The sequence below is a fragment of the Callorhinus ursinus genome, unplaced genomic scaffold (genome assembly GCF_003265705.2).
Source record: "Callorhinus ursinus isolate GAN/ISIS: 27379988/994484 unplaced genomic scaffold, GSC_fseal_2.0 scaffold7, whole genome shotgun sequence".
NCBI lineage: Eukaryota > Metazoa > Chordata > Mammalia > Carnivora > Otariidae > Callorhinus > Callorhinus ursinus.
Window position 1 is genome coordinate 10420883 of NW_027397069.1, and position 23329 is coordinate 10444211.

Sequence of the window (23329 nt, forward strand, 5' to 3'; positions counted from 1 at the left end):
TCTTGGTATGAAGGAAGGCACATGATGAGTTAAATTTAGAAACTTCTTTATAGACAAAAGAGTTCTAAGTATAGTTGCCCTAAAAGACTTAGCGTGTGGCCTCATGTGTAAATTTTTATGACTAAGCCTGCTGTTTTTGAGAAGATAGTTTATACTCACCTTTTTTGTTTTTTATAATTTTTAGAAACAGAAAAACATATTAAAAGATATTTTTAAAAGTTGGTGATAGTTTTATTTCTTCTATTGGAGATGTACTTCATCTTTATTTTCTCATTAAGATAGTCTCTCCCCTAACCCTGAAGTACGTGTTTATAACCGTGTGTGTGTGTGTGTGTGTGTGTGTGTGTGTTTGTTTGTGTGTTTGCTCGCTCTCCTTTCTCTCCTTGTCATTGGGTTTTTCTCGCTCACTGTATTGTTACTTCTTCCAGCTGCCCCACCAGCTCACCTTTGCTACAATTGTTCTGTGTTGTTCCTCTCTCTCTTCCCCTCTCTTGTGTGGGAGACCAGTCACATGGGGCTTTTCTTTCAAAGCAAGAAATTGGTGATGGAGGGGCCTGGGTTGGGGGGCGTCTTTCATTATTTGGGGATGTGACCTCACTTTGAACATAACTGCCATCATATAGCCTTACACATTCAGGGACTCATGGCTGTTAGACACGATGAGGTCAGGAAATGTGGAGGCAGTCTGACCTCAGAGCAAATATCACAGGCCCCCCAGGTGGTTCTTGGGGTCCACACCGTGGCCCTTTTGCTCAGAACGTGTTAAGTCTGTATGTGTCTTTCTGGCCTCTTGACTCCAATAGATCGTAGTGGTATAATGAAAAAGGAAATGTGGCCGATGAACTTAAAAGGAAGCTAATGGTAGCCCCAGAAGGGAAATGCCAAAGCTTGCAGAGAGCTTTCTGTGCAGGTGTGCTGGTCTGTGGGCCAATCATGGAAAACCAGGCTCCCTCCCACAAGGCAGTAGAAGTATCAGGTTGTAGAGAGGTTGTTAATTTTGTATGCACTTTGGTTTTCATTTCCTTGAATCTCTTTTCTTCTACAGAACCATAGAGGGACTCTGATTAATTTTATGGGGTTGTCACCCATTAAATTCATGGGGAAGGAGGAGGTTAGGTTGTCCCTGTGCCCTCCCCTCAAAAATGAAGTTTAATGGCTTTAGATTATGCAGTCATGAAAGACAATGTGGCAGCATTACTAAGCAACTCTGGGCAACAATATTGGAAAAATACAGGCAATTTTCTGCTTCAGGTGAGCTAAACATACTCTTCCTACTAGCCTGTTAAATAATACCCAGTGTACCTGGAAACCACATTATCTGACAGACTCAGCTCTGGGGTAGGGCCAAGAACCAGGAAGGAAACCAAAAAAGCCAAATACATGATAAAGGCACTTGGTTTTTTGTTCTGAAAATCTTTTAGGTTCCTGCTCGGAACCTACTTGGTGTGATTTTACTTAAAATATTATGAAGCCATCCTAGTTTGGAAACCCTAGTAGGTTCTGGTGAGAGGGATAACTTGATAGTAAGGGACGGGATGGGTGCAGAACTCCAAAGCCATGGCCATTTGGGGCGGTGTGTGGGAGCAGTGTCCTCCACACACCGAGGGTCCTTGACATTGGGTATGAGGCACGTCAATGATGAGGAATCCGCATCATGAAGATGGTGAAACATGGTTTCTGTTTCTAAGGACTATTAGAGAAGTGATATTTATGGGTCCATACTTGGGTTTTGTGTTTCACTTGTACTGATTAAAATAGTAGAGAAAAAAGAAATAGTATATTTTTCAAATGAATGACAAATAATACTTATTTTTTAAAAAATTGATTAAAATCATTGTTGTGGTCCAGATTATAGAGTTGTCTTATAACCCCAGATGTATTTTCATGCCCACCCAGAGAAGGAACCAACTCTGAACGGATGCCTGCTCTGATGGAGTTTGCATTCCACAGTTGGCAATGTTGTTTTTAATGGCCGTATAGATTCCAGTATAACCAATAATTAGATATTTCGATTATTTTCCAGTTTCTTATATTAATAGGTGTCAGTGCAGTGAACATGACCAAAATGAAACCTTTGGAGACATCCTTAATTTCTCAGGGTATATACATATCAAGGCTTTTTTTTTTTTTTTTAATGATTTTACTTATTTATTTTAGAGAGAGAGCAGGGGGAGAGGGAGAGAGCTCTCAAGCGGACTCCATGCTCAGCGTGGAGCTGGACACAGGGCTCCATCTCATGACCCTGAGATCATGACCTGAGCTGAAACCAAGAGTCAGTCACTCAACCGACTGCGCCACCTAGGCGCCCCTCAAGGCTTTTGAATGCTAGATTTCCTCCCAAAGAGTTGGTAACTATTTACAGTCTCTTTGGGAAAATGAGATGACCCCCCACCCTTGCCAAGACTGGATGTTACAACTTTTTGTCCTTGCTACTTTCACCAGTTTCTAGATGAAGAAGAATGCTTTGTCGTTATTTTAACTTACGTTTCTGAGTAATAATGAATTTGAATATTTGAAAATTTTCATTAATCATTTGTGTTTACCTCAGTGAGTTTCCTGCATCTGTTATTTGCCATTCTTTTTAAAATTGGTAGAATTTTATAATTCTTCGTGATGCTTAAACGCTCCTGATTTAGTAAAGATACTAATCCTGGGTCTGGCATATATAGTGCAAATCATTGATTCCAGTTTCTTTTGTTTGTTTTTTATTGCTCTCATGGTGGAACCATTGTGCTCTCACAAGGAAAACAAATTTAACCAAACAGTATCCTTTTATACCCTGTCAACCTAAGGAAATGTGAAACCAAAACATTGGCAGGATGGTGATGCATTAATTTGTACATTGTTTTTCTCTATACCCAACATGAACTATTTTTCAACTATAACATATATAATTTATTAGAACTACACTTTAATTTTCTATAATAATGAAGAGTGGTAATTTTGCTTCACTAAAAGAAAAAATACCGACTGTTCTCTGTCAGGCATGAATATGTTCAGCTTATTTTCTCAGCTGCAAAATAGGAGTAATTCTTGCTTTGTAAGGTTGTTTCCTATTCAGTTTGGGTTGTAGTAGGTGCTCAATAAAGATCAGCTGTTTTTATGATTATGCTGATGTAAATGAATATGACAGGCCCTGTGCACTCAAATCAGCTGATAGGTCCTGGGGGCAACAGACATATAATTGATTTTATTAGAGGCTCTTCTGTAGGTGTGAACAGTGATTGTGTGTGTGTGTGTGTGTGTGTTTGTTTCTTTGGTCTTAGTCTTAGGTGGAATCTTAGATCATCAATTTTATACCTACCTTTCTTTTTAATGTCAAACATTTAAAGCCAGAAGTTTCCTTTAAGACTTGCTTACCTGTATCCTACAAATTGTGATATGGTATATTTTCATTTATTTGAAAATATTTCTGATTTATCTTAGGAGGTCTTCTTTGCCACATGGCTATATAGAAGTATTTATTTATTTATTTATTTAAGATTTTAGTCGTTTCTTTGACAGAGACACAGCAAGAGAGGGAACACAAACGGGGAGTAGGAGAGGGAGAAGCAGGCTTCCCGCGGAGCAGGGAGCCCGATGCGGGGCTTGATCCCAGGACCCCAGGATCATGACCTGAGCCGAAGGCAGACGCTTAACGACTGAGCCACCCAGGCACCCCTCTTTTATAATTCCTTAAGGTTTAGTTTGGTGATAAATTCTCAGACTTTGTGTATCTGAAGGTGTCTTAATTTCACCATTGTCATTTGAACTAATTTCTGCTGGCTATAGAATTCAATTATTCTTTTCTTTGTCTTCGCTCTCGATAGGTGTTCCACTGTCTTGTTTCCATTGTTTCTGATGTCACCCATCAGTTATATTGTTCCTCTGTGTGTAATGTGTTTGTCTTGGCTGCTTTCAAGACTTTCTCTTACTTTTTGGTTTTCAGCAGTTTGACTCTGATGTGCCTTGGAAAAGTCTTTGTTTTGATACTTCTTGGTGTTTGCTAAGATTCTTCAGTATGTAAATTAATATTTTCTACCAACCTTGGAAAAATTTCAGCCTTTATTTCTTCAAATATTTTTTCTTTCCTATTTTGTAGTCGTCTTCTAGGAATCCAGTTTCATGTATGTTTCATTCCTTGATATTGTCCCACTGAACCCTTATGCTTTTTTTCCCCCTTCAATTTCTCTCTCTCTTTTCTATTCTTCAAATTGTAATTTAAAAGAGTTGATGAATCTGGGAACAGATTAATGGAAGTTTTCTGCTACTGATATTACCTAGTGAATTTTTCATATTGTACTTTTCAGCTCTAAAATTTCCATTTGGTTCCTTTTGATAGTGTTCATTGCTCTCCTAAAAATTACCCATTCTACTTCACTTATTATAACTGTATCTTCCTTAACTCCTTGGACATATTTATAATAATTGTTTTATAGTTCTTATCTACTAATTTCAAAAAGTGGATCATCTCAGGGTCTACTTCTATTGCCTGTATTCTTTGTCTTTGATCATGGGTCATAATTTCTTCTTTGTATGTTTAATAATTGTTTATTATGTTGGATGTTATGAGAGGTAATATTATAGGGGGCTTTGACTAAAGTGTATTGAGTTTTGTGCTTATAAGCAATTACTGGCAGGATTGGATCCATCTATCAACCTGTGTAATGACCTACCTTCCTACTTTATGTGTCTGTGTATCTTATCTATGGCAGATATTTCCATTTTAAACTGTCCAAGTTCATGGCTCTTACTCTAGAGTATGATCTTTATTACTAAGGCATGATCCTCCTGGTGTCTAAGTGAAGTGTCTGAGGTGCTTGTGAAGATCTCTTTATTCTGGATGGGCAGAAACTCCATGTCGCTCGTCTGACCTTTGGAGTCTCTCTTGAGCCCACAGCTGTGGCTAAACCCCTTTGCTAACTCCCTACAAAAACTTTTGGTTCCTACCCTTCTGCCACTCTGGCTTGCAAATTCCAGACACTTCTGCAACTTGGAACAGGTAGCTCTTCCTCCTTGGCTCAGTGAAACTGCTGTTCTACTTGGGCAGAAAATGCTGCCGGGCAGAAAGCCGGTCGGGTTACGGGGCGCTGCTCTGGTATTTCCCTTCTCTGAAGGCTCCCAGTCCTGTGCCGCCTCTGGGCCATTGCCTGAAACAGCTGCTTTGTATGTTCTGTCCAGTTTTATAGTTTTACAATTGAGGGCGAGTTCAGGGCCGACCATTCTTTCATGCTTGGAAGCAGAAGGCTGACAGTTTGCTTGTAAGCTCTATCTTCCTCATTAATAACATTAATGACACTCCACTATTCTTTGTGGCCTAGCTAGAGTATGACTGATTTTCTTTTGACAGATGATTCATTTCTGTGTTGGCTGCCATTAACTTATGTGAGCGTTTCTTCCAGAGTCCGTCTTTCGTCCATCACTGCACTCAGCCTCAGGCATAACCGAATGACGAGGAGTCCTGATGGTCCACCGAGAGGAGCTTTGTCTTTTGCACAAATTGTCATCCTTGCACCGTCTCACCCTCTGGTTCTCATTGTCAGCAGCAGTGACCGTCTGTGAATGACGATTCCAGCTGGGTGCAGTTGTCTTGAGGTTTTTTTTTTCGAAAATGATCAGTTTTAGAATCAGTTTTGTGTGCCATTCTGTCTTATTTTCATTGTTACAATTGGTTGTCAGATATCTACTTCTGTCATTTTTTTTCTACATGAGGGATTCATGTATATTTGTATGTAAAATTGGCTTTAAAAATATTTTCAAAATAGCTTTCAGTAATGAAGGCACGCTGAGGTTTCTTTCTTTCCTAGAGGGGCATTTTCTTTCTTTTTTTCTCCCTAGTGGGGAGAGGGTTGTATTTTTTTTGTGACCGATTTATTTACATTTGTGTAGCACTTCATAACTTTTCAAAGTGTTTTCATGTACGTCTGGCCCTTCTTTTCCCTTCACACAATCCTAGCACACGGTCTTGTTACCTCTTGCCTGGACTATGTCGCGAGGTGTCCCTCATCCCCCCTTCTTCTGAGCATCTCCTGGCCAGTCACTTCTACAGTTCAATCTTCAAGTTGAGTTTCTCGCTCAAATGTAAAAAGACGTTAACTGTTCCATTTTGTTTTCCAGACACTAGCTGCTTTCCATTCTACCTTTCTAGCCGGATTTCAGGTATCCGCTACTCAACTGCTTCTACATTTCCCTTCCCTGGCTCTGCATGCTGTTCCTTCCGGCCATAGTGCTCTTCCTTTCTCTCCATAGGGTTTCTCCTCTTCATCACGCAGGATCTGTCCTGCCCACAGCGGCACTCAGTGGAAACCGTCCCCGGCTCCCTTTGCCGCTGTCCCCACTGTCCAGGTCCCACTTGAGTTACAGGTGCTTGTCCTTCTCTTGCCCCATCTGTGAACGGGAAACACCACTCATCAGTCACCTGGTGTCCTCCACATGGTGGATAACAAGTGTCTCACTCCTAGGAACCCCGTGCTCTGTCTAGACAGTGTCTGGGGTTATTTCCATTCTCACAAGGACACTTCAGACCCAGAGTTTTCTCGTGACGTCACACGCAGAACTAATGACTGACTCCAGATGTATAGTCCATCCCCTAGCTTTTGTCCTTAGACGGCCTCTCCAGTCTCAAAATGTGGCTCAAAATTACTTCATTTGACTCCCAAGCATACATCCTTTTATACTTTGGGCGCGCCCACATTCATCACAAAATGGGGTGAGAGAGTTGGCTTGTACCTCCCATTGCTCCCTTTGTTCCTTGTGGGACGTGGCTGCCACCACATGGAGGAGTGGAAGACTGAACCCAGGTCCCCAGAGCCCTGCTCTCACGGGTCACCCTGCTCGCCTGACATCACACAAGGCCCCGTCACAGCACACTCCACTTTGCTGCTTTCCTAGTGTGGCCTGATATCCCTGTAGGAATGTGATTCTCCGTTCCCCTCTTCTGTTTCAGGCGCTTCGCCTCAGTAACATGGCCATGGGGAAGACCACCACCGGCCAGATCGTCAATCTGCTGTCCAATGACGTGAACAAGTTTGACCAGGTCAGCTGCCTCCGAGGGAGCCTTTGCGCTCCTGCCCCCTTACTTCGTTTAACGTCTTGGAATTCCACGTGCCGGTTTTTGGTTTAGGCCAGACTTCTGTTGAGGACATAAGATGAGGATACTTTATTTTTTTATTTTTAAAAGATTTTATATATTTATTTGACAGAGAGAGGAGAGAGCGAGCACAGGTAGGCAAAGTGGCAGGCAGAGGGAGAAGCAAGCTTCCCGCGGAGCAGGGAGCCCGACGAGGGGCTGGATCCCAGGACCCTGAGATCGTGACCTGAGCCGAAGGCAGACAGACGCTTAACCCACTGAGCCGCCCAGGCGCCCTGAGATGAGGATACTTTTTAATCCAATTCTCATTTCTTCCGTGTGCAACTCAGATATAATAATATGTGTTGTCTGGCAGAGAAGAGTTTTGTTTTCCAGATGCATCTACAGCATACTTCAGTTATACATAAGCACACAGTAGTGTTCTTGCCCAGCCTGGTGAAATGTCCCATAGTCCTTCAGGAGTGGCCCTTCCGAGCACACTGTGTTGATATTGCTGGCCGAATTCTTTCTCCTTCTCTGTATGATGACCTCCTGGTGGGCAGGGATTATTCTGTGCCCTGTAGAGTGCCTGCTATGTAGGAAGCGCCCTCCCCTCAAAAGATTTTTTATTTATTTATTTATTTATTTATTTATTTATTTATTTATTTATTTTTATTTATTTTAGAGAGCGTGTGTAAGCATGGGGAGAGGCAGAACGACAGGGAGAGAGAATCTCAAGCAGACTCCCTGCTGAACACAGAGCCCAACGTCGGGCTCCATCTTATGCCCCTGAGATCATGACCTGAACCAAAATCAAGAGTCCGATGCTTATCCACCTGAGCTACTCGTGTGCCCCATTTAAAAAAAAAAAAAATATTTATTTATTTATTAGCAAGAGAGAATGAGAGAGAGCATGAGTGAGAGAGAGCACAGAGAATGAGCAGGGGGGGAGGAGCAGAGGGAGAGGGAGAAGCAGACTGCGCTGAGTGTAGAGCCTGATGCGGGGCTCGATCCCTCGACCCTGAGATCATGACCTGAGCTGAAACAGAGTCAGACACTCAACCAACTGAGCCACCCAGGTGCCCCAGGAAGCCTTTGATAAAAAAAATTCCAAATGGGTAATCCCCAGCCAGAAACAAGCTATTCTTTTCTACCCTACCACAGTCCATTTACACTTACCTTGTGAATATACCTTCCTATCCAGGGCATTGTAGTTGCTGGTTTGAGCTGTACTGCTCTAGACTACTTTTCTTCCAATTATTCATTCATCAGACATGAGCTAGGGTTCCTATTTAGTTTCAGGGATGAATAAGACTTAGTTTCCTCCCTGGAGAAACCACACACACACACACACACACACACACACACACACACACACAAGTAATTGCTAGAGAGTATGGCAGGTTCCATAATACAGGCTTTTGTGAGGTACCAGGGAGCCCAGGGGAGGAAGTTTGGGGGAACCCTGAGCCCATGCGTGGGGCAGACAGAATTGAGATCTTCCTTCGGATGCTGTAGTCTAGTCAGGTTCCCTGGATGTCCCTGAAGCCTGCTTTGCGGTGTTCTGGAATAGCTTCGTCTGGGGTGGATATGTGGATTTTTGCTTTAGTAGGTTTAAAACCCACTGTGATCATTTCTGTGTAGGTTCCCGTCTGTTTTTTCAGAGTTGATTGTTTCTCTACTGGGTCCTTACTGGGTTTGTGTTCCTGTTGCCCTAAGAAAGCATTGCCTTTTTTCTTTTAAGGTGACAATATTCTTGCACTTTCTGTGGGCAGGGCCACTGCAGGCGATCGCAGTGACTGCCTTGCTCTGGATGGAAATAGGAATATCCTGTCTTGCTGGGATCGCGGTTCTAATTATCCTTCTGCCCTTGCAAAGCTGCCTCGGGAAGCTGTTTTCATCATTCCGGTAAGAGAATCACTGGTTTAAAAAGTAGGTGATATGTGTTTGTTAATATCCATGGTCTGCCCCATGCTTCTGTTCAAAAACAAAACGTCTTCTGTGATCTCTTCTTTCTGTTGATTGTCGGCTGCCCCGGCTTAGCCAGTGGAGGCTCCAGCCTTAAGCTCAGGGCCAGTCTTGAAGCTGGAGAGGCGAAGGCATCCGTTGGCTCCTCCCGGCTGGCTTTTCAGGCACTGTACCTCATAAGTAGTGTTTTCAAGCAGAATTTACATATGATGAAGTTATTTAAACACGTATTGAATAATAGTACAATTTAAATATCCATTTCGAGGCCCGGGTCTGGCTGTGTGTATTGTTTGTTTGTTTTAGATTTTAGTTTATTTATTTGACAGAAGGAACACAAGCAGGGGGAGTGGGAGAGGGAGAAGCAGGCTTCCCGTTGAGCAGGGAGCCCGATGTGGGGCTCGATCCCAGGACCCTGGGATCATGACCTGAGCCGAAGACAGACGCTTAACTGACTGAGCCACCCAGGCGCCCCTGGCTCTGTGTATTTTTATGATACTTGTGTTAGAACCATTTTCAGGTGTGCAGGTGTGTGTCTTGTTTTTAATTCAGTGTGTCCATTAAATTACAAGCTCCCCAAGGGCAAGGTCACCCTCGATTGTGTCTTTATATGTCCCATAGTCCTAGCAGCGTATGTGGTAGAGGAGTTGATGGTTCCAGAGGGTTAGAAGTGGGTCACTGTGAAGGTTGTCAGGTGCGTGATGATACGCTGTTTGAAGCGCATCCAGTTTTCTCTGATGTGTCTTTACTCGTGGTGTTTTCTCACTTTGGAAATGGCTTTGCTGTCTTTGCCATGGAGAAATGTTCTGTGTCCTTGGGGTCCCGTTCCAGTGCTACCAGAACTCTGAAGCTTCTCTTGCTCTCTCCTCTGCCCAGTAGAATTAACAGCCCTTTCTTTTCTGCCCCCCAGCACTTTGTTCCCACCTTATTATACCACAGCCAACCGTATTATGGTTCAATTCCAGGGCCTTTCTGCCTTCCTTACCCAACCATGACCTCCTGGAGCAGACGGTTTGTATCTGCCTCTCTTTCATGCCTTCCTTAGCCCCTATTGCAAGTTCTCCAAATTACTTCTTGAATTGGGATGGATTGTTGACTTCCTAATTGAAGTCTTTTTCCATTTGTGTTTTGAGTAGGAGCTGCCTGTGTTGTCTGAGCAAAGGTGCTGCCGTAGGGAATCATTTGATCCCTGGTTCTTGGGCTATGCCTGTGGCTGAGAAAGGAAGTGGGGCTGTGGCTCATCTCCCATGTCTGTCCCCTTAGGAGTAAGACCGCAGCCTTCACAGACGTCAGGATCAGGACCATGAATGAAGTTATAACTGGCATAAGAATAATAAAAATGTATGCTTGGGAAAAGTCATTTGCAGACCTTATCACCTACTTGAGAAGGTAAGATGCTGTGTATATCACAGCCTGTTTTTGTACTTTTCTGTCTCCTGCCTTCACTGAAATATTTGAGGTGTCTTCGGACGTTGAAAGTTTAGAATGTGAACTAAAACACTGTCCACCCCGCCTCGCGCTGTACACCGTATTAACCCGCTTTTCCGTTTACTGTCTTCTTAAAGGAGAGAGAGTGTATGTGCTTCTACTACTACAAAAATAAAACTCCAGATGTTTCTTAATACCCTAAATCCCAAACAAGCAATGCTGGTAGTATTTGCAAGTAGGACATTTACACGGAAACTATAATTTATGTTAACGCAGAACAAATAGGAAGATTGTAGAGATCGGGCCAAACTGTATACATCAGTATTATTCATGCCAAACAGAAAAGCAGAGCCACGGAAATGCTGTTCCGCTTTGTTTCACTTTATGTTTGTGGAATTGTTTTCAGTCTTTGATTTAAGTATTTGGTGCGTTTGGCCCTCGTGCGCACAGTATTTCTGTGTCAGCACCGCACCTCTGCTCACCACTGCATCTGCTTTGTAGCTGCATCTTCCTCCCCTTCGGATGCACTCAGCTGCCTTCTTAGGCCCCCAGCAAGCCCACCTAACCTAGCGCAGTGCCCCCAGCCCCAGGTTCCACTGCTCTGAGTGAGACTCCTCTTCTCCGTGGGCCCATGGGGCCTCTTGCGAGCTGTTTCCGTCTCATGCACATATTTTAGGTTGCTTTTTCCTTCTCCCATGAGTTTATGAGCTCCTAGAGGAGACAGGCTGTGTGTCTGTCTGTCTGCCATCAGCAAGGAGCCCAGCACAGGACTTGTACTGACGCACGTCTGTTGACTGAATGTTCATATGCTGTTGGATTGACCCAGGATGTTAACGTGCGACACGAAGCCTCCATTTAGTTCAGATGAGCGAAGTGGTTATGAGTGTGTGGTCCTTGTGTTGGGGTTGGCCCCGGGCTGTGTGCTGCAGGATATTTCCATAATGTGAGGAAAGATTTGTCTTAATCCATGTCCCTCCCTGGAAAGGGGCCACATGCAAAAGGCACTTGAATTCACGACTTGGATATTGATGCTTCCTTTGTAAACCTGTATCCTCCTCTCTTTTCCAGGAAGGAAATTTCCAAGATTCTGAGCAGTTCCTACCTCAGAGGAATGAATTTGGCATCGTTTTTCATCGCAAGCAAAATCATCGTTTTTGTGACTTTCACCACCTATGTGCTTCTTGGCAACGTGATCACAGCCAGCCATGTGTTTGTGGCAGTGTCGCTGTATGGGGCTGTGCGGTTGACCGTCACCCTCTTCTTCCCCGCGGCCATTGAGAAGGTGTCCGAGGCAGTCATCAGCATCCAAAGAATCAAGGTCTGGTGACAACCTTTTTATCTATTTTTTTTTTTTTTATTGGTTTAAAGATTTTTATTTACTTATTTGAGAGAGAGAGTGAGCGAGAGAGAGAGCATGAACGGGGTGAGGGGCATAGGGAGAAGCAGACTCCCCATCGAGCAGGGAGCCCGATGCGGGGCCCGATCCCAGGACCCCGGGATCCTGACCTGAGCTGAAGGCAGACGCTTAACGACTGAGCCACCCAGGCGCTCCAACAAACAACCTTTTGAAGTTGTAGGTGGATTTGAAGCAAAAGGCCTGTTTTGATTTGGTGTCATGTTGTGGTTAGGTGAGGTTTAACTTTCTCAGCATCAAAGCCAGCAGTCATTCCAGAATGATGTCTGTATTCCCCTCCCTGTCGTCTTAGGTAGAGTGCACTACAGATAGTTGCTGCTCATGTATGGGCGGCAAGATAAACAGCAGTGGCCCAGGGCTGTGGGGTATCGGTGGTAGCTGCAGGGTGATTACGTCTACAGCAGGAGAAAATTCACAAGCAGATTTCATCCCTTGAATGACTAGGTAGCGACTGGTAGTCTGGGGAGGCGGGTGGGGGGTGGGGCAGGGAGGAGGATTCCTCTCTGGGCTGAGAAGGAAAGACCTTGCAGAAGGGCCCTGCTCCGTGGGCAGGGACAATGGCCTCAGCCTCGAGCGCTTCTCCCTGATGAAAGGTGGGTTCCTTCCTCCATAGATGCCTGGCTTGTGGTTTCTGATATGCCTGTGGGTCTCCTTTCACTTTCTGCCTGTCTCAGCGCATTTCTGGGAAGGTCCTCCAAATTTCTTTTTTTTCCCCGTCCACCATACCCACTACCTCCTTTTCCAAATTAGCTGTCCCTACATTGCTCAGGGCAAATAACTTACATCACCAAGATGCAGCCCCACACATGGTAGGTGCTCAAGTATTTGTGTGTTTATAAAGAGGTCCAAAATGAAGATAAATTGGCCCTGTGAGGGGGCCAGGGCGTGAACTTGAGTGCCTGGGCTTTGCAAATAAATCTGGTTTTCCTGCTCCTCCACAGCGCTGGATGTGTAGTAAGACAGCTCTAGTGAGCTTGATGGCTCTGGGCTTGACTTTTTTTTCTCTTTCTCTTTTTTTCTTTTCTTTTCTTCTCTTTCCTTTCCTTTCTTTTTTTTTTTTAATAGTTTTTTCATAAAAGCTGAGATTTTTCTTATGACAAAGTTTCTATCCTGTAAAAAAAATATTACCCAGGAGAGAGCTCAGTCTTATGGGGTCAGTTCTGATCCCCAAGTTTATCAATATTCTTTCCGACAGGGGCTTCCAGCAACTTTTAAGTGGTGACCCATGCATTTCAATAAAATTTCTTTATCTTATTAAAGATTTTTAAAAAATTTATTTATTTGGGAGAGGGAGAAGCAGACTCTCCTCTGAGCAGGGAGCCCAATGCAGGACTCGGTCCCAATCATGACCTGAGCCAAAGACAGACGCTTAACCAACTGAGCCACCCAGGCGCCCCTCATTAACATTTCTTTTATGTAGCTTTTACATCTTGAAAGAGCACATCTGGGAGCATACTTTGGCCGTAGCGATGTTCTAAGTGTACAGAGAACTTTTCTGGATTCCAGCTTCCCATGTAAGTTTTCCTGGAATTTTGCGATTGTCACCACTGCAGCCCGTGCTTACTGTGGTCCAGGCACATGATGTCCTTTCATCCTGACCACAACACAGAAGCATGAGTGTCCCCACTTGACAAGTAGGAAAGCGTTCCTGCAGGAGGGGGCCCAGCGTGCCCCCCCGCACACAGCTCGTCAGGGATGCACGGGGTTTTTACCAGACCCTGCTTTCTTACCAGTTGTTATGTTGCCTACATTGCTCTCCTAGTACCATGTTGTGCACATCATGGGCAGCAGATAAATACTGGATTGACTGAAGCAAAAGTTACAGGAAAGGGCTGGGACCAGCAGAGGTGCAGCGTGGTCCAGCTTGTACTAGAAACTAGAGAAATGCAGTGAGGAAGCAGACTGGATGGGCATTCCTGGGACAGCAGGCCTTGAGGGGTTCTTGGCCCAGGGGATCTGGGTATTTATCTGCGTCTCCCCTGTTCTGTGTGTGCATCTGTGTATCTCAGACCAGCCCAGCTGGACTTGGTGGATCTTACTGGGGCACAGTCAGTGTAGACTCTGCTGGCCTGGCTTCTGGGCCTGGCTTCTGGGCTTGGCTCTTGGGCCTTGTAGATAGTTAGAAACACCAGTCTTACTTGGTCAGCAGCATTAGTTTGGCCATCATGAAATAAAGGAAGATTAACACCACGCGGCTTTAAAGTGTATCTCCAGTCGGAGGGCAGTCTGGAGATAGAATTCTCTCTTCTTTTGAGGTCAGTCTTTTCTTTCCTCTTTAGGGCTTCAACTGATTGGGCGAGGCCCACCCACCACTATGGAAGATAATCCGCTTTATTTAAAGTGCACTGATTTAAATGGTAATCTCATCTAAAAACTACTCTCACTATAGCATCCAGATGTGCTTGTGCAGAGGAGTGGTGGGAACGGTGTGGTTAGTGTGGGAAACTGCTTCGGGGTGGTGGTGATGTAATTTTCGAAGTATCTTATTTTCTTTTAGATCTAAGGCTCTTTTTCAGCCCGTAGGGTTTCTATAAACTTTTAAGAAATTTCGATCTCGAGTGCATCAGAATCACCTGGAGTGTTTATTAGAACTAAATTATCACACGTTGGAGATTCTGATTCCCCAGGTCATGCAGAGCCCAAGGTATCTATGTCTTAGGCAAGTGTGCTTGTGTATCTGAAAATATGCCTCGTGTGGAGACCATTGCCCCACCCGTGGAAGAAAGCACACAAAGCCAGGATGTGCTTAGCCAATATAAAAGATGTCAGGATCACGTTAAGACTAAAATCAGTTGAGGGGTGCCTTGTTGGTTCATTCGGTGAAGCGTCTGCCTTCAGCTCAGGTCATGATCCCAGGGTTCTGCGATCCAGCCCTGCGTCAGGGTCCCTGCTCAGCTGGGAACCTGCTTCTTCCTTTCCCTCCCCCTGCTTGTGCTCTCTCCCTCTCTCTCTCTGTCAAATAAATAAATAAAATCTTAAAAAAAAGAAAAAGACTAAAATCCGTTGAGGAGAAACTAACAGCTGTCTTGGTTTATGCTGGACTTTTGGAGGGCACATTTGGAATTCATTCAGTCACTCCACAAAATAACTGAGCACCTACCTTAAGCCTGGGGCTGTGCTAGATGCATATATAGGATGGTAATGCACAGAAGTCCTTCCTGCTTGGAATTTATGTATCATCAAGTGAGGGCTGATAAATACTGAAACAATGATACTTGTGGTTAATATGCGTTTTGTGTCATTAGTCCTTGAAAGGGAGTCTGAGGTGCTCTGAGGTGCTTTGCAGACACACTGGTGTAATTTTGGAGGTAAGCTTCCTGGCAAGGCTGAAGGAGTGACCCTGAGAGTTACATGTTGGGGGTGTTAGGAGGGGGTGGGGAAGAAGAGGGATTTGCGAGAGGTAGGAGGCTGATACTTTGCATTTTTGTGGGGATAGTTTTGTGGCAAAAGCTCTTAAAAAGCGCTTGGTACGCTAAAAGGAGATCCATGAATTTGAGGAACCAGAAATGTCTGAGGCTGCAGAATAGAGAGTGCTGGAGGCCTGAGCAGGAGATGCAGCACCCTACAGACAACTTGAAGGTGTTTTGCTTTCTCAGAGCTCACTCTGGCTGTAGCCTGTGGACTGGATCAGAGGAGGTGGGGGTGGTTACCCAGGGCAGAGCTGGAAGATGCAGTCCAGGAACGGAATGACGTGGTTTGGATTAGGCTGGAATAGACGGGGGCCAGATTTGAGAGCCACTCAGGAAGACGTCTTGACTTCGGGTTCCTGATAGAGGTGATAGGCACTGAATAGAATGAACTGATCCAGTGTTCACTCTTCTTCCTATCCGTGCCTCTCACTTAGATGTGTTCATGTGCAGTTAGAGATAAAAATGGCAGCAGGAGAGGAAGAAAAGATGCGCAGGTGAGGACTAGGTGAGGTCTGACTGTAGGGTCAGAAGCTTGGTGGGTGCACAGGGGCTGTGACAATGTCTCTTGCAGGCTGGATGCAGTAGGTTGGGCAGGCCATCCAGCATGATTTCCAGGAAGATTGCATTTGGGAGTTGTAGGAGGTAAATCCAACAGACCTTTCGCCCTTCAGGATGGTGCTATGGTCTACAACCCTGGCGGGAAGCCTCGGGTAGGCTGTATAGTGTAGTATCTTCTTTTTTACACATACTTTTCAATTTCCTTTTTTCCCATGTGCTGAAAATGAAGGGTTTATTATGAGGTTAGAGGCCCAAGAAGTTCCTTCTATTTTTCTCTTAGTGACATTGAACGAGTCCAATAGGATTATAAAAGATCTTGTCTTAACTTCAAAGCACTGGGAGTCTTAACAACGTCTACACCCAGTAAAGTGTGTCTTTGAGGTTATATTGTTCATAAAGCTGCTTAGGCTTTTTGCCTACCAGCCACTCCGAAGTCAATTTTTTCTGGCTTGAGTTCTGATGTCTGATACTTTCCCGCATGACCTGCTCTGGATATGTGCTTCATGGCTGTAATGGCAATTTAATGTCAGCCTTCTCATCAGCCTGAGTACTAGAGAAAAATCCAACCAGCACTTTTGGCACCTTTACAAGCTGTTCACGTGTTGAATGGAGTCTCATTTAACCACTGGGAGACTGTGACTTCTTTCTCCACTCAGACCTATTATTTCCGGACATATGCTCAGTAGATTTACTTTCTCACTTTGTGCATAGTTTCTCTTCTCTTTATTTTCTTGAAGGTGGGGGGAATTGCTATTCTAATACACACATACTGAATATTGAATTTTCTATCTTGGTAATATGCTTATGCTATAAAATTGGAATTATATTCTGTCTAGACAAGATTTATACCGTTTATAACCTTCTGCTTGTTGCCTTATACTTAACTCATACTGTGTTAATGCATACTGTGTCAGACTGTAACGATGTAGTCAGTGGCTAGACTCACTTGAACCAGTCATATGGTCTGTTTGTACCTTTAGGGGATGTCCGTGATGTGCTGACCCTTTGTGAAGCTCAGTGTTATGTTGGAGCTGGGGCTGTTTGTAAGTCTGTGAATGGCTTAGTCTTCTCCCTCACTGTGACTGGACATCCCCTTTGGGGACTCAGAAGTAGGGTGGGCAGTGACAGCTGGGGCCATTGTGAGCTGGTTCCCAGGAGGATTAGCATCTGAGACAGGCTGGGAAGGATGGGTGGGTTTAGTACTCAAGGGTATCATGGTTGAGGCCCCTCGGGGAGTGTGGACTGAGGTGCTCATGGGTCACTGAAGGGTTTAAGCATGGTGGACATTCTCAGAGGTGTGTCAGTGCGATCAGTAGGGGGTGGTGTTTGGGGTAAGTTTGGCACTGTTGGGGCTGCTGGGGAAGGAACCAGGAGGTATGGGGAGACAGCAAAAAATTGTGTCAGTATCGTAAATAATTGCTGGTGACATTCCAAAATTACGTTGTTTCAAGAGGAATGAAGAATTGGAAGGAGCTGACCTGTGGCAGAATAGGCGAGAGTTGCTACCTGGTTGACAATGGGAGAGGTGGTGGGAAAGAGAGTTTGGGCCGGGCTGGCTTTAAAGCCTGCAAGGGAACCCTCATTGTCTGTCTGCTCTGCTGCCCTGCTCGACACCGGCGGGGGGCAGGAGCAGAGTCCCCAGCGAGCCCGGAGGAGCGGGGAATGAGCGAGCAGTCCATGCCTCATGCCATCTGGCTCTCTGTGAGAAATGCGCAGGAGCATGTTTTCCTGCACAGAGAAAACTTTGCATGTCCGGCTTTTACTGGTTCTTTTGAAGTTGAACTTGGAACTCAGATTTGTAGCTTTATGACTGGCAGAAAGATTTTAATGACTTCAAAGCGTGTTGACGATTTTTGGAGTAGCAGGTGACTTATATGTTTCCTGAAAATGCTTTCACAGACTTACTTCAGTTGCTTCCTACATTGGTTAGGGTTAGGTTTGCCCCAGAATCATGAAAGCTGCGTACACAGGGTAGTTGATTTATCTCTCCTGGACAGATCTTCCTAAGGTTGTGTGTCAGTTTCCTAGGACTGCTATAACATAGTACTACAAACTTAGGTGGATCAGAGCAACAGAAATTTGTGGTTTCACGGTTCCGGAGGCCCGAAGTCTGAAATCAAGGTGTCCTCAAGTCACGAGCCCTCTGAAAGCTATAAGGGAGACTCCTTGCATGCATTCTCTGGCTTCCGTGGTTGCTGACTGACCGTGATGTCTCTCAGCTTGCTGTTGCTGTCACTCTGATCTCTGTCTTCATTGTCTCCTCGCTGGTTTCTGCCTGTGTGTCTCTGCATCTTCTTCAACATTTTATTTTTAGGTAATCTCTATATTATATTTTAGGTAATCTCTATACCCAACGTGGGCCTCAAACTCACATCCCAGAGATTAAGAGTCACATCCTCCACCGACTGAGCCCACCAGGCGCCCCTCTGCATCTTCTTATAAGGACACCAGTCTCATTGGAGTTAGAACTCACCCTACTCCGTGACGACCTCACTTTAATCGCATCTGCAATGATCCCATTTCTAAATAAAGTCAAATTTTGAGGTCATTGGGTTTATGACTTCAGCATATCTTTTTGGGAGGACAGAGTTCACCCGCTGAGAAGTTCCATGGCTCGTATTCATTCTGTGGTGTGAGAGACTCAGACGCTTGCTTTCTTATTATTTCACTGTGTGGGGCCTTGGCTAAGCTGACAACTTCCAAGCCACTGGGTGGAAAAGGATTCTCGGACATTGTCGCTTTCCACTGGCCTGAACTTAATCACGTGGCTACACACAGCTCCTTGGGAGGCTGGGAAGAGGAGTCCCTTTTCCAGGCTGCCATGCACCAGCTGTGAATTAGGGTTTTGTTTCCCCAGGAGAATGAGAGCAGATTTTGAGGGCCGTTAACAGTCTTTGCCACACGTTCAAAGTTTTGGGGGTGAGGGGGTGGGTGGTATTGGTTGTTTATCTCATTTCTATACCAGTGCAGTTTTTCTCATGGAATTATGTCTAGCCTTTGCAGAGCAAGAAGGCGTTTTCCTATATATGTGATTATGTTACATTTGTAACAGTTAGCGGGACAGCGGGCAGCAGCTGTGTGGAAAAGAGCAGGAAGTGCAAGATGTGGCCATTTCAGCTGCCGAGGGTATTTACTAAGGAGAAAAGACAGGGATAATGAAAAATGCTTGTAAAATATTTTTTAAGAGCTAGAAACTTACTGGGAGCATTTTTTTTTTAAAGAATGATGACAAGGGAGGGGCACCTGGGTGGCTCTGTTGGTTAAGCATCTGACTTTGGCTCAGGTCATGATCTCGGGGTCCTGGGATCGAGCCCCGCATGGGGCTCCCCTGCTCAGCGGGGAGTCTGCGTCTCTCATGTCAACACTCCCCCCCACTCCCCTCCCTCCACCCCCGCCCATACACGCTCTCTCTCAAATTAAAAAAAAAAAAAAATGACAAGGGATAGTTAATGACGAATGATACGCTGATTTGACACGTCCAGGGAGAAAGTGTACCTAAGCGCCCAGGGAAAGGTCACGGTAAATTGGTCTCGTGTCTCCAGCCCCTGTCCTTTTCGGCCGACTTGATTCCTGAAGGCCGGACGGTGGCCTTCATCATTGTGTTCCCAGCATCTGGCATGGTGCTTGGCACATGGTGGGATTAGGTAAATATTTATGGAAATCATTTCCTACCAACTCCCCTGTTTATTGTTGGTAACACAGAAGTAACACAATAAAAATGTCCGGGTTCTAAATGTGTTTGCTGTTTGGAGCTATGTTTTCTCTTTAGGGAAGAATCAGGACACTTGTTGAGAAGGTTACAAAGATAGCTTTGTGAACTCTTTATTTGTGTATATACACTCTATTTTATAATTATATAATGCATACTGTGTTGTGATTTTTGTCAAGCCTTCAAATACAGTTGGCAAAGTGATGTGTGGGCTGTGTAAAATGCTACATTGCAAATTCCCAGGAAAGCAGTTACTTTTGCGTATGCTTTGTTCCTGCAGTTCAACTCGCCTTTTTCCTTCTTCTGCAGAACTTTCTGTTACTTGATGAGATCTCACAGCGCACCCCTCAGCTGCCATCAGATGGTAAAATGATAGTGCATGTGCAAGACTTCACTGCCTTTTGGGATAAGGTAACGAATCCCTTCCCTTAAGAGATCACAACTACTACAGGACGACTGGGCACATAGATGTGATAGTGAATTTTGAGATTTTTTCTCACACCGTATAAAATGTGACCAGCCTCATTTACTTGAGAGTATGCTATAAAAATTCTCAAAAGATAGAGATTAAGTATAAAATCAGTCGAAGGCATTTGACATGTTGTTCTTTATCTCATCTTTAAGAGAACTTTCCAAGTATTATCACATTTTTTTTGAATAAGTACATAGGTTTGCAATGTTAGAATTTACAGGGTTGAATAGACAAGTGATAGAGTACAGAATGGGTTAACTAACAAATATGCATTGTTATAGATGAGAGACTTTGGGGAATCTGTATATGTTTTTTACTTTGATGCTGTCAGACCATCTTATTACACATTGAGTGAAACCCATGATGTGGATCTTCACTGTGGGGTAGGGGGATGGCTTCCCTGTGCTAAGCTTCTGGAAGGTTCTGGCTCTTTGGTGGCCGCCAAGGGCAGGGAGGAGGTAGCAGGCGGGCATAGTAGGTGCCAGTGATTCCCCACTTAAGGGTTTCGCTCCGTGGCAAGCTGACAGAATAGGTGAGGTCATGAGGATTTTCTGACACTTGGCTTATTTATGACATTTAGGCAAATGGGAAATACAGGAGAGACCACTCTCACGTTCTCAGCTTTGCAGGCCCAGTACAGCCTCCCTTGTCCAAAAATGAAATGCTTTCCTTGCCTGCTTCCGTGGTCTTCTATGTGCATCTCCCATCAGAGTCTGGGTTAGTCAGGAAAACGGAACTCATACGACCAGAGAGGGAATTCGTTACCAAGGCAGTGAAAGAACCAAGGAGCAAAGGGGGCGAATGGTGGTGTGTGAGGCAACCGAGAGATGAGCAATGGCTGGAGGGATGCAGGGAGGAGGTGGCCCCTACCAGAGGGTCACCCGTTTGGAGCCGAGCTCAGGAGCCTGGCTGCCAGCAGGAGTGGGGACTGTGGTGTGAGGGCCTGCTCTGTGGGCACCGCAGAGGTGAAGCGGCAGGTGGAGGTGCTGTGGGTGCCAGCCTACCCCCTGTTCTGCTCCTGGCCTCAGACCGGTGCTCTCCAGGGCTGAGCTGCGGGTGGCTTGGAGGTCGGCAGGAGCCAACCGCGAGCATAGGAAGGGGAGGCTGAGGAGTGGGGCCAGGAGCCACACAGGTGCCCCCCCGGCACTTCTGCCCACCTCCCCTCCGGTCTCCCTGCTCTCAGGGCTGCGAGCGTCCTAACCCTGGAGCCTTCCTGTCTTTTCATGCCTGTGACTCCATGTCTTGCCACCTGTGCCTTGCTGGCCTACTTCTCACGCGATGCCCGCCGTCCGTACCGACCAAACAGTAGTATGTGCCCAAGCGCGGAGAGCCACGTCACCACCATTGCACGTGGACGCTCACACCAGGTGCTTTACCTCACCTACCGTTTCTACCTTGGTGTAGCAGATTCCCTCCTGCTTGATCGTGCTCGTCGTGATGCACTGTAAGCACTTCTAGAAAGCACTGCTGAAATGCTCTTCTGTGAATGCCGTGGAGGTCGAAAGCACTGACGTAGTTAACACACACTTTGTATGATGACCCGTCACCAGATGGCTTTTGTGCCAAACCCTGCAGCACCGTAGAACGAGCAATTCTGTTCTTTTCCCTAGTACTCACTAACATGTTCTCAGACTTTTCTGCAGCTTGCATTGTAGCACAGGACACCCCATTCTGGTGTCCCGACCTCATCTGTGGAAGGATTGTGCCTCACGCTGGGAGTCATGAGGGCCTGTCAGGTTAGGTCACAGATGAGGGAGCCTTGGGTGTGGGGAGGGGCACAGACCTTGGGGGTTTGGGAGAGAAGCTGAGGCCGAATGCAGCGATTGCTGGGTTGGGAGGCAGAAGACGTGGACGTTCTAACCGGCTGCACTAGACAGCCAGGTGGGTCGCTGGGCAAAGGTCTCCCCCACCCGGTTTCATTCACGAAATGAATGCTCTTGGTTTCAGTCTGTCAGCTTTGAAATGCATGGTCCGGTGGGAACCTCCAAGCCGCCACGGGGCAGGGGTATTCGTCTGTGTGGTTCCCGGCTGCCTCCCCGGGGGCCCAGCAGGTGTCTGGCACAGAGTGCGGCCCTGGTGTGAGTGCCTTGCCTTAGCGGAGACCGAGCGCCCCTGAACTGTCAGATGCTGCCCCCTGCTGGTCACGCTAGAGCAGCGCCTGACCCTGAAGCCTCCACAGGGAAGCGACTCCCTGTCTGGCCCCGGAAAGAAACTCTGGGGTGCGGGGAGCAGGAAGCCAGTGTTGGTATGTGGCTTATTAGTTTGTAGCCGTAACTGAGTCAAATGTAGTAAAATAGGAACTAGTTAGTTACGAGACATGAAGAAAGGAGTGGAGAAGCTTAAAAAAATATTTCTACTCTTGAAATCCAGGTTCTTTTTTTTTTTTTTAAAGATTTTACTTAAATATTTATTTGACAGAGAGAGAGACAGCGAGAGAGGGAACACAAGCAGGGGGAGTGGGAGAGGGAGAAGCAGGCTTCCCGCCAAGGAGGGAGCCCGATGTGGGACTCGATCCCAGGACCCTGGGACCACGACCTGAGCCGAAGGCAGACGCTTAACGACTGAGCCACCCAGGCGCCCTTGAAATCCACGTTCTTAATAGTTTTTATTTTTTTAAAGATTATTTATTTATTTATTTGTCAGAGAGAGAGAGAGAGAGAACAAGCAGGGGGAGCAGCAGGCAGAGGGAGAAGCAGACTCCCTGCTGAACAAGGAGCCTGATGCTGGACTCGATCCCAGGAGCCTGGGATCATGACCTGAGCCAAAGGCAGCCACTTAACCGACTGAGCCACCCAGGCGTCCCAAGGTTCTTAATAGTTTTTAGAATTCTGATAAAATCTGAGGCTGGTTTTTCTTTGGTGATTAAATGTAATTATCGTTTTAGAACGTACCCATTTTATAATCAGTTCTTTCCAGAGAAATTTTTCATTTTGAAAATTACCCAGACCTTTTACTTCTCCTGCTGTGCATTTAGTCTTTTGGGCATTTTCTTAATTGCATGTACCCACTCAAGATGTAGAGAGAGGTCCTGAAGCTCATGACCGGAATGTTCAGGTCTGCACCTGTTTGTGGGAAGGTTAGCTCAGCTGCCCAAACTCTGATGCTTTCGCTTATCCGTGGGTTGGATTCTTCCTACCACCATCGCAGGTCATTGTACTTGCAGGGGATGTTCTGAATAGCAGCTTCTGCCCTTTGTTTTTGAAGAATCCTTTTCTAGAATGCAGGAGGTGGCATTGCTTTGGATCAACTCTTCTGGTCAGTTTCCTGTGATATGGGAGGACCTTTCCCCACCTGTGTTTGCAGCATGCTAGCCCCTTACAAGCGG

General features: G+C 45.6%; 1 protein-coding gene across 4 annotated transcripts in view; it reads left to right on the forward strand.

Annotated features, from left to right (window-relative positions):
* Positions 1-23329, forward strand: part of ABCC4 (ATP binding cassette subfamily C member 4 (PEL blood group)) — a 244418-nt gene that overhangs the window by 65369 nt on the left and 155720 nt on the right. For all 4 annotated transcript variants that reach the window (XM_025874666.2, XM_073894388.1, XM_073894386.1 and 1 more), the window contains 5 exons: positions 6926-7015; positions 8793-8956; positions 10277-10402; positions 11510-11759; positions 19842-19943. In XM_025874666.2, coding sequence (XP_025730451.1) covers positions 6926-7015; positions 8793-8956; positions 10277-10402; positions 11510-11759; positions 19842-19943 — 732 coding nt within the window. The remainder of the gene's footprint in view (positions 1-6925; positions 7016-8792; positions 8957-10276; positions 10403-11509; positions 11760-19841; positions 19944-23329) is intronic.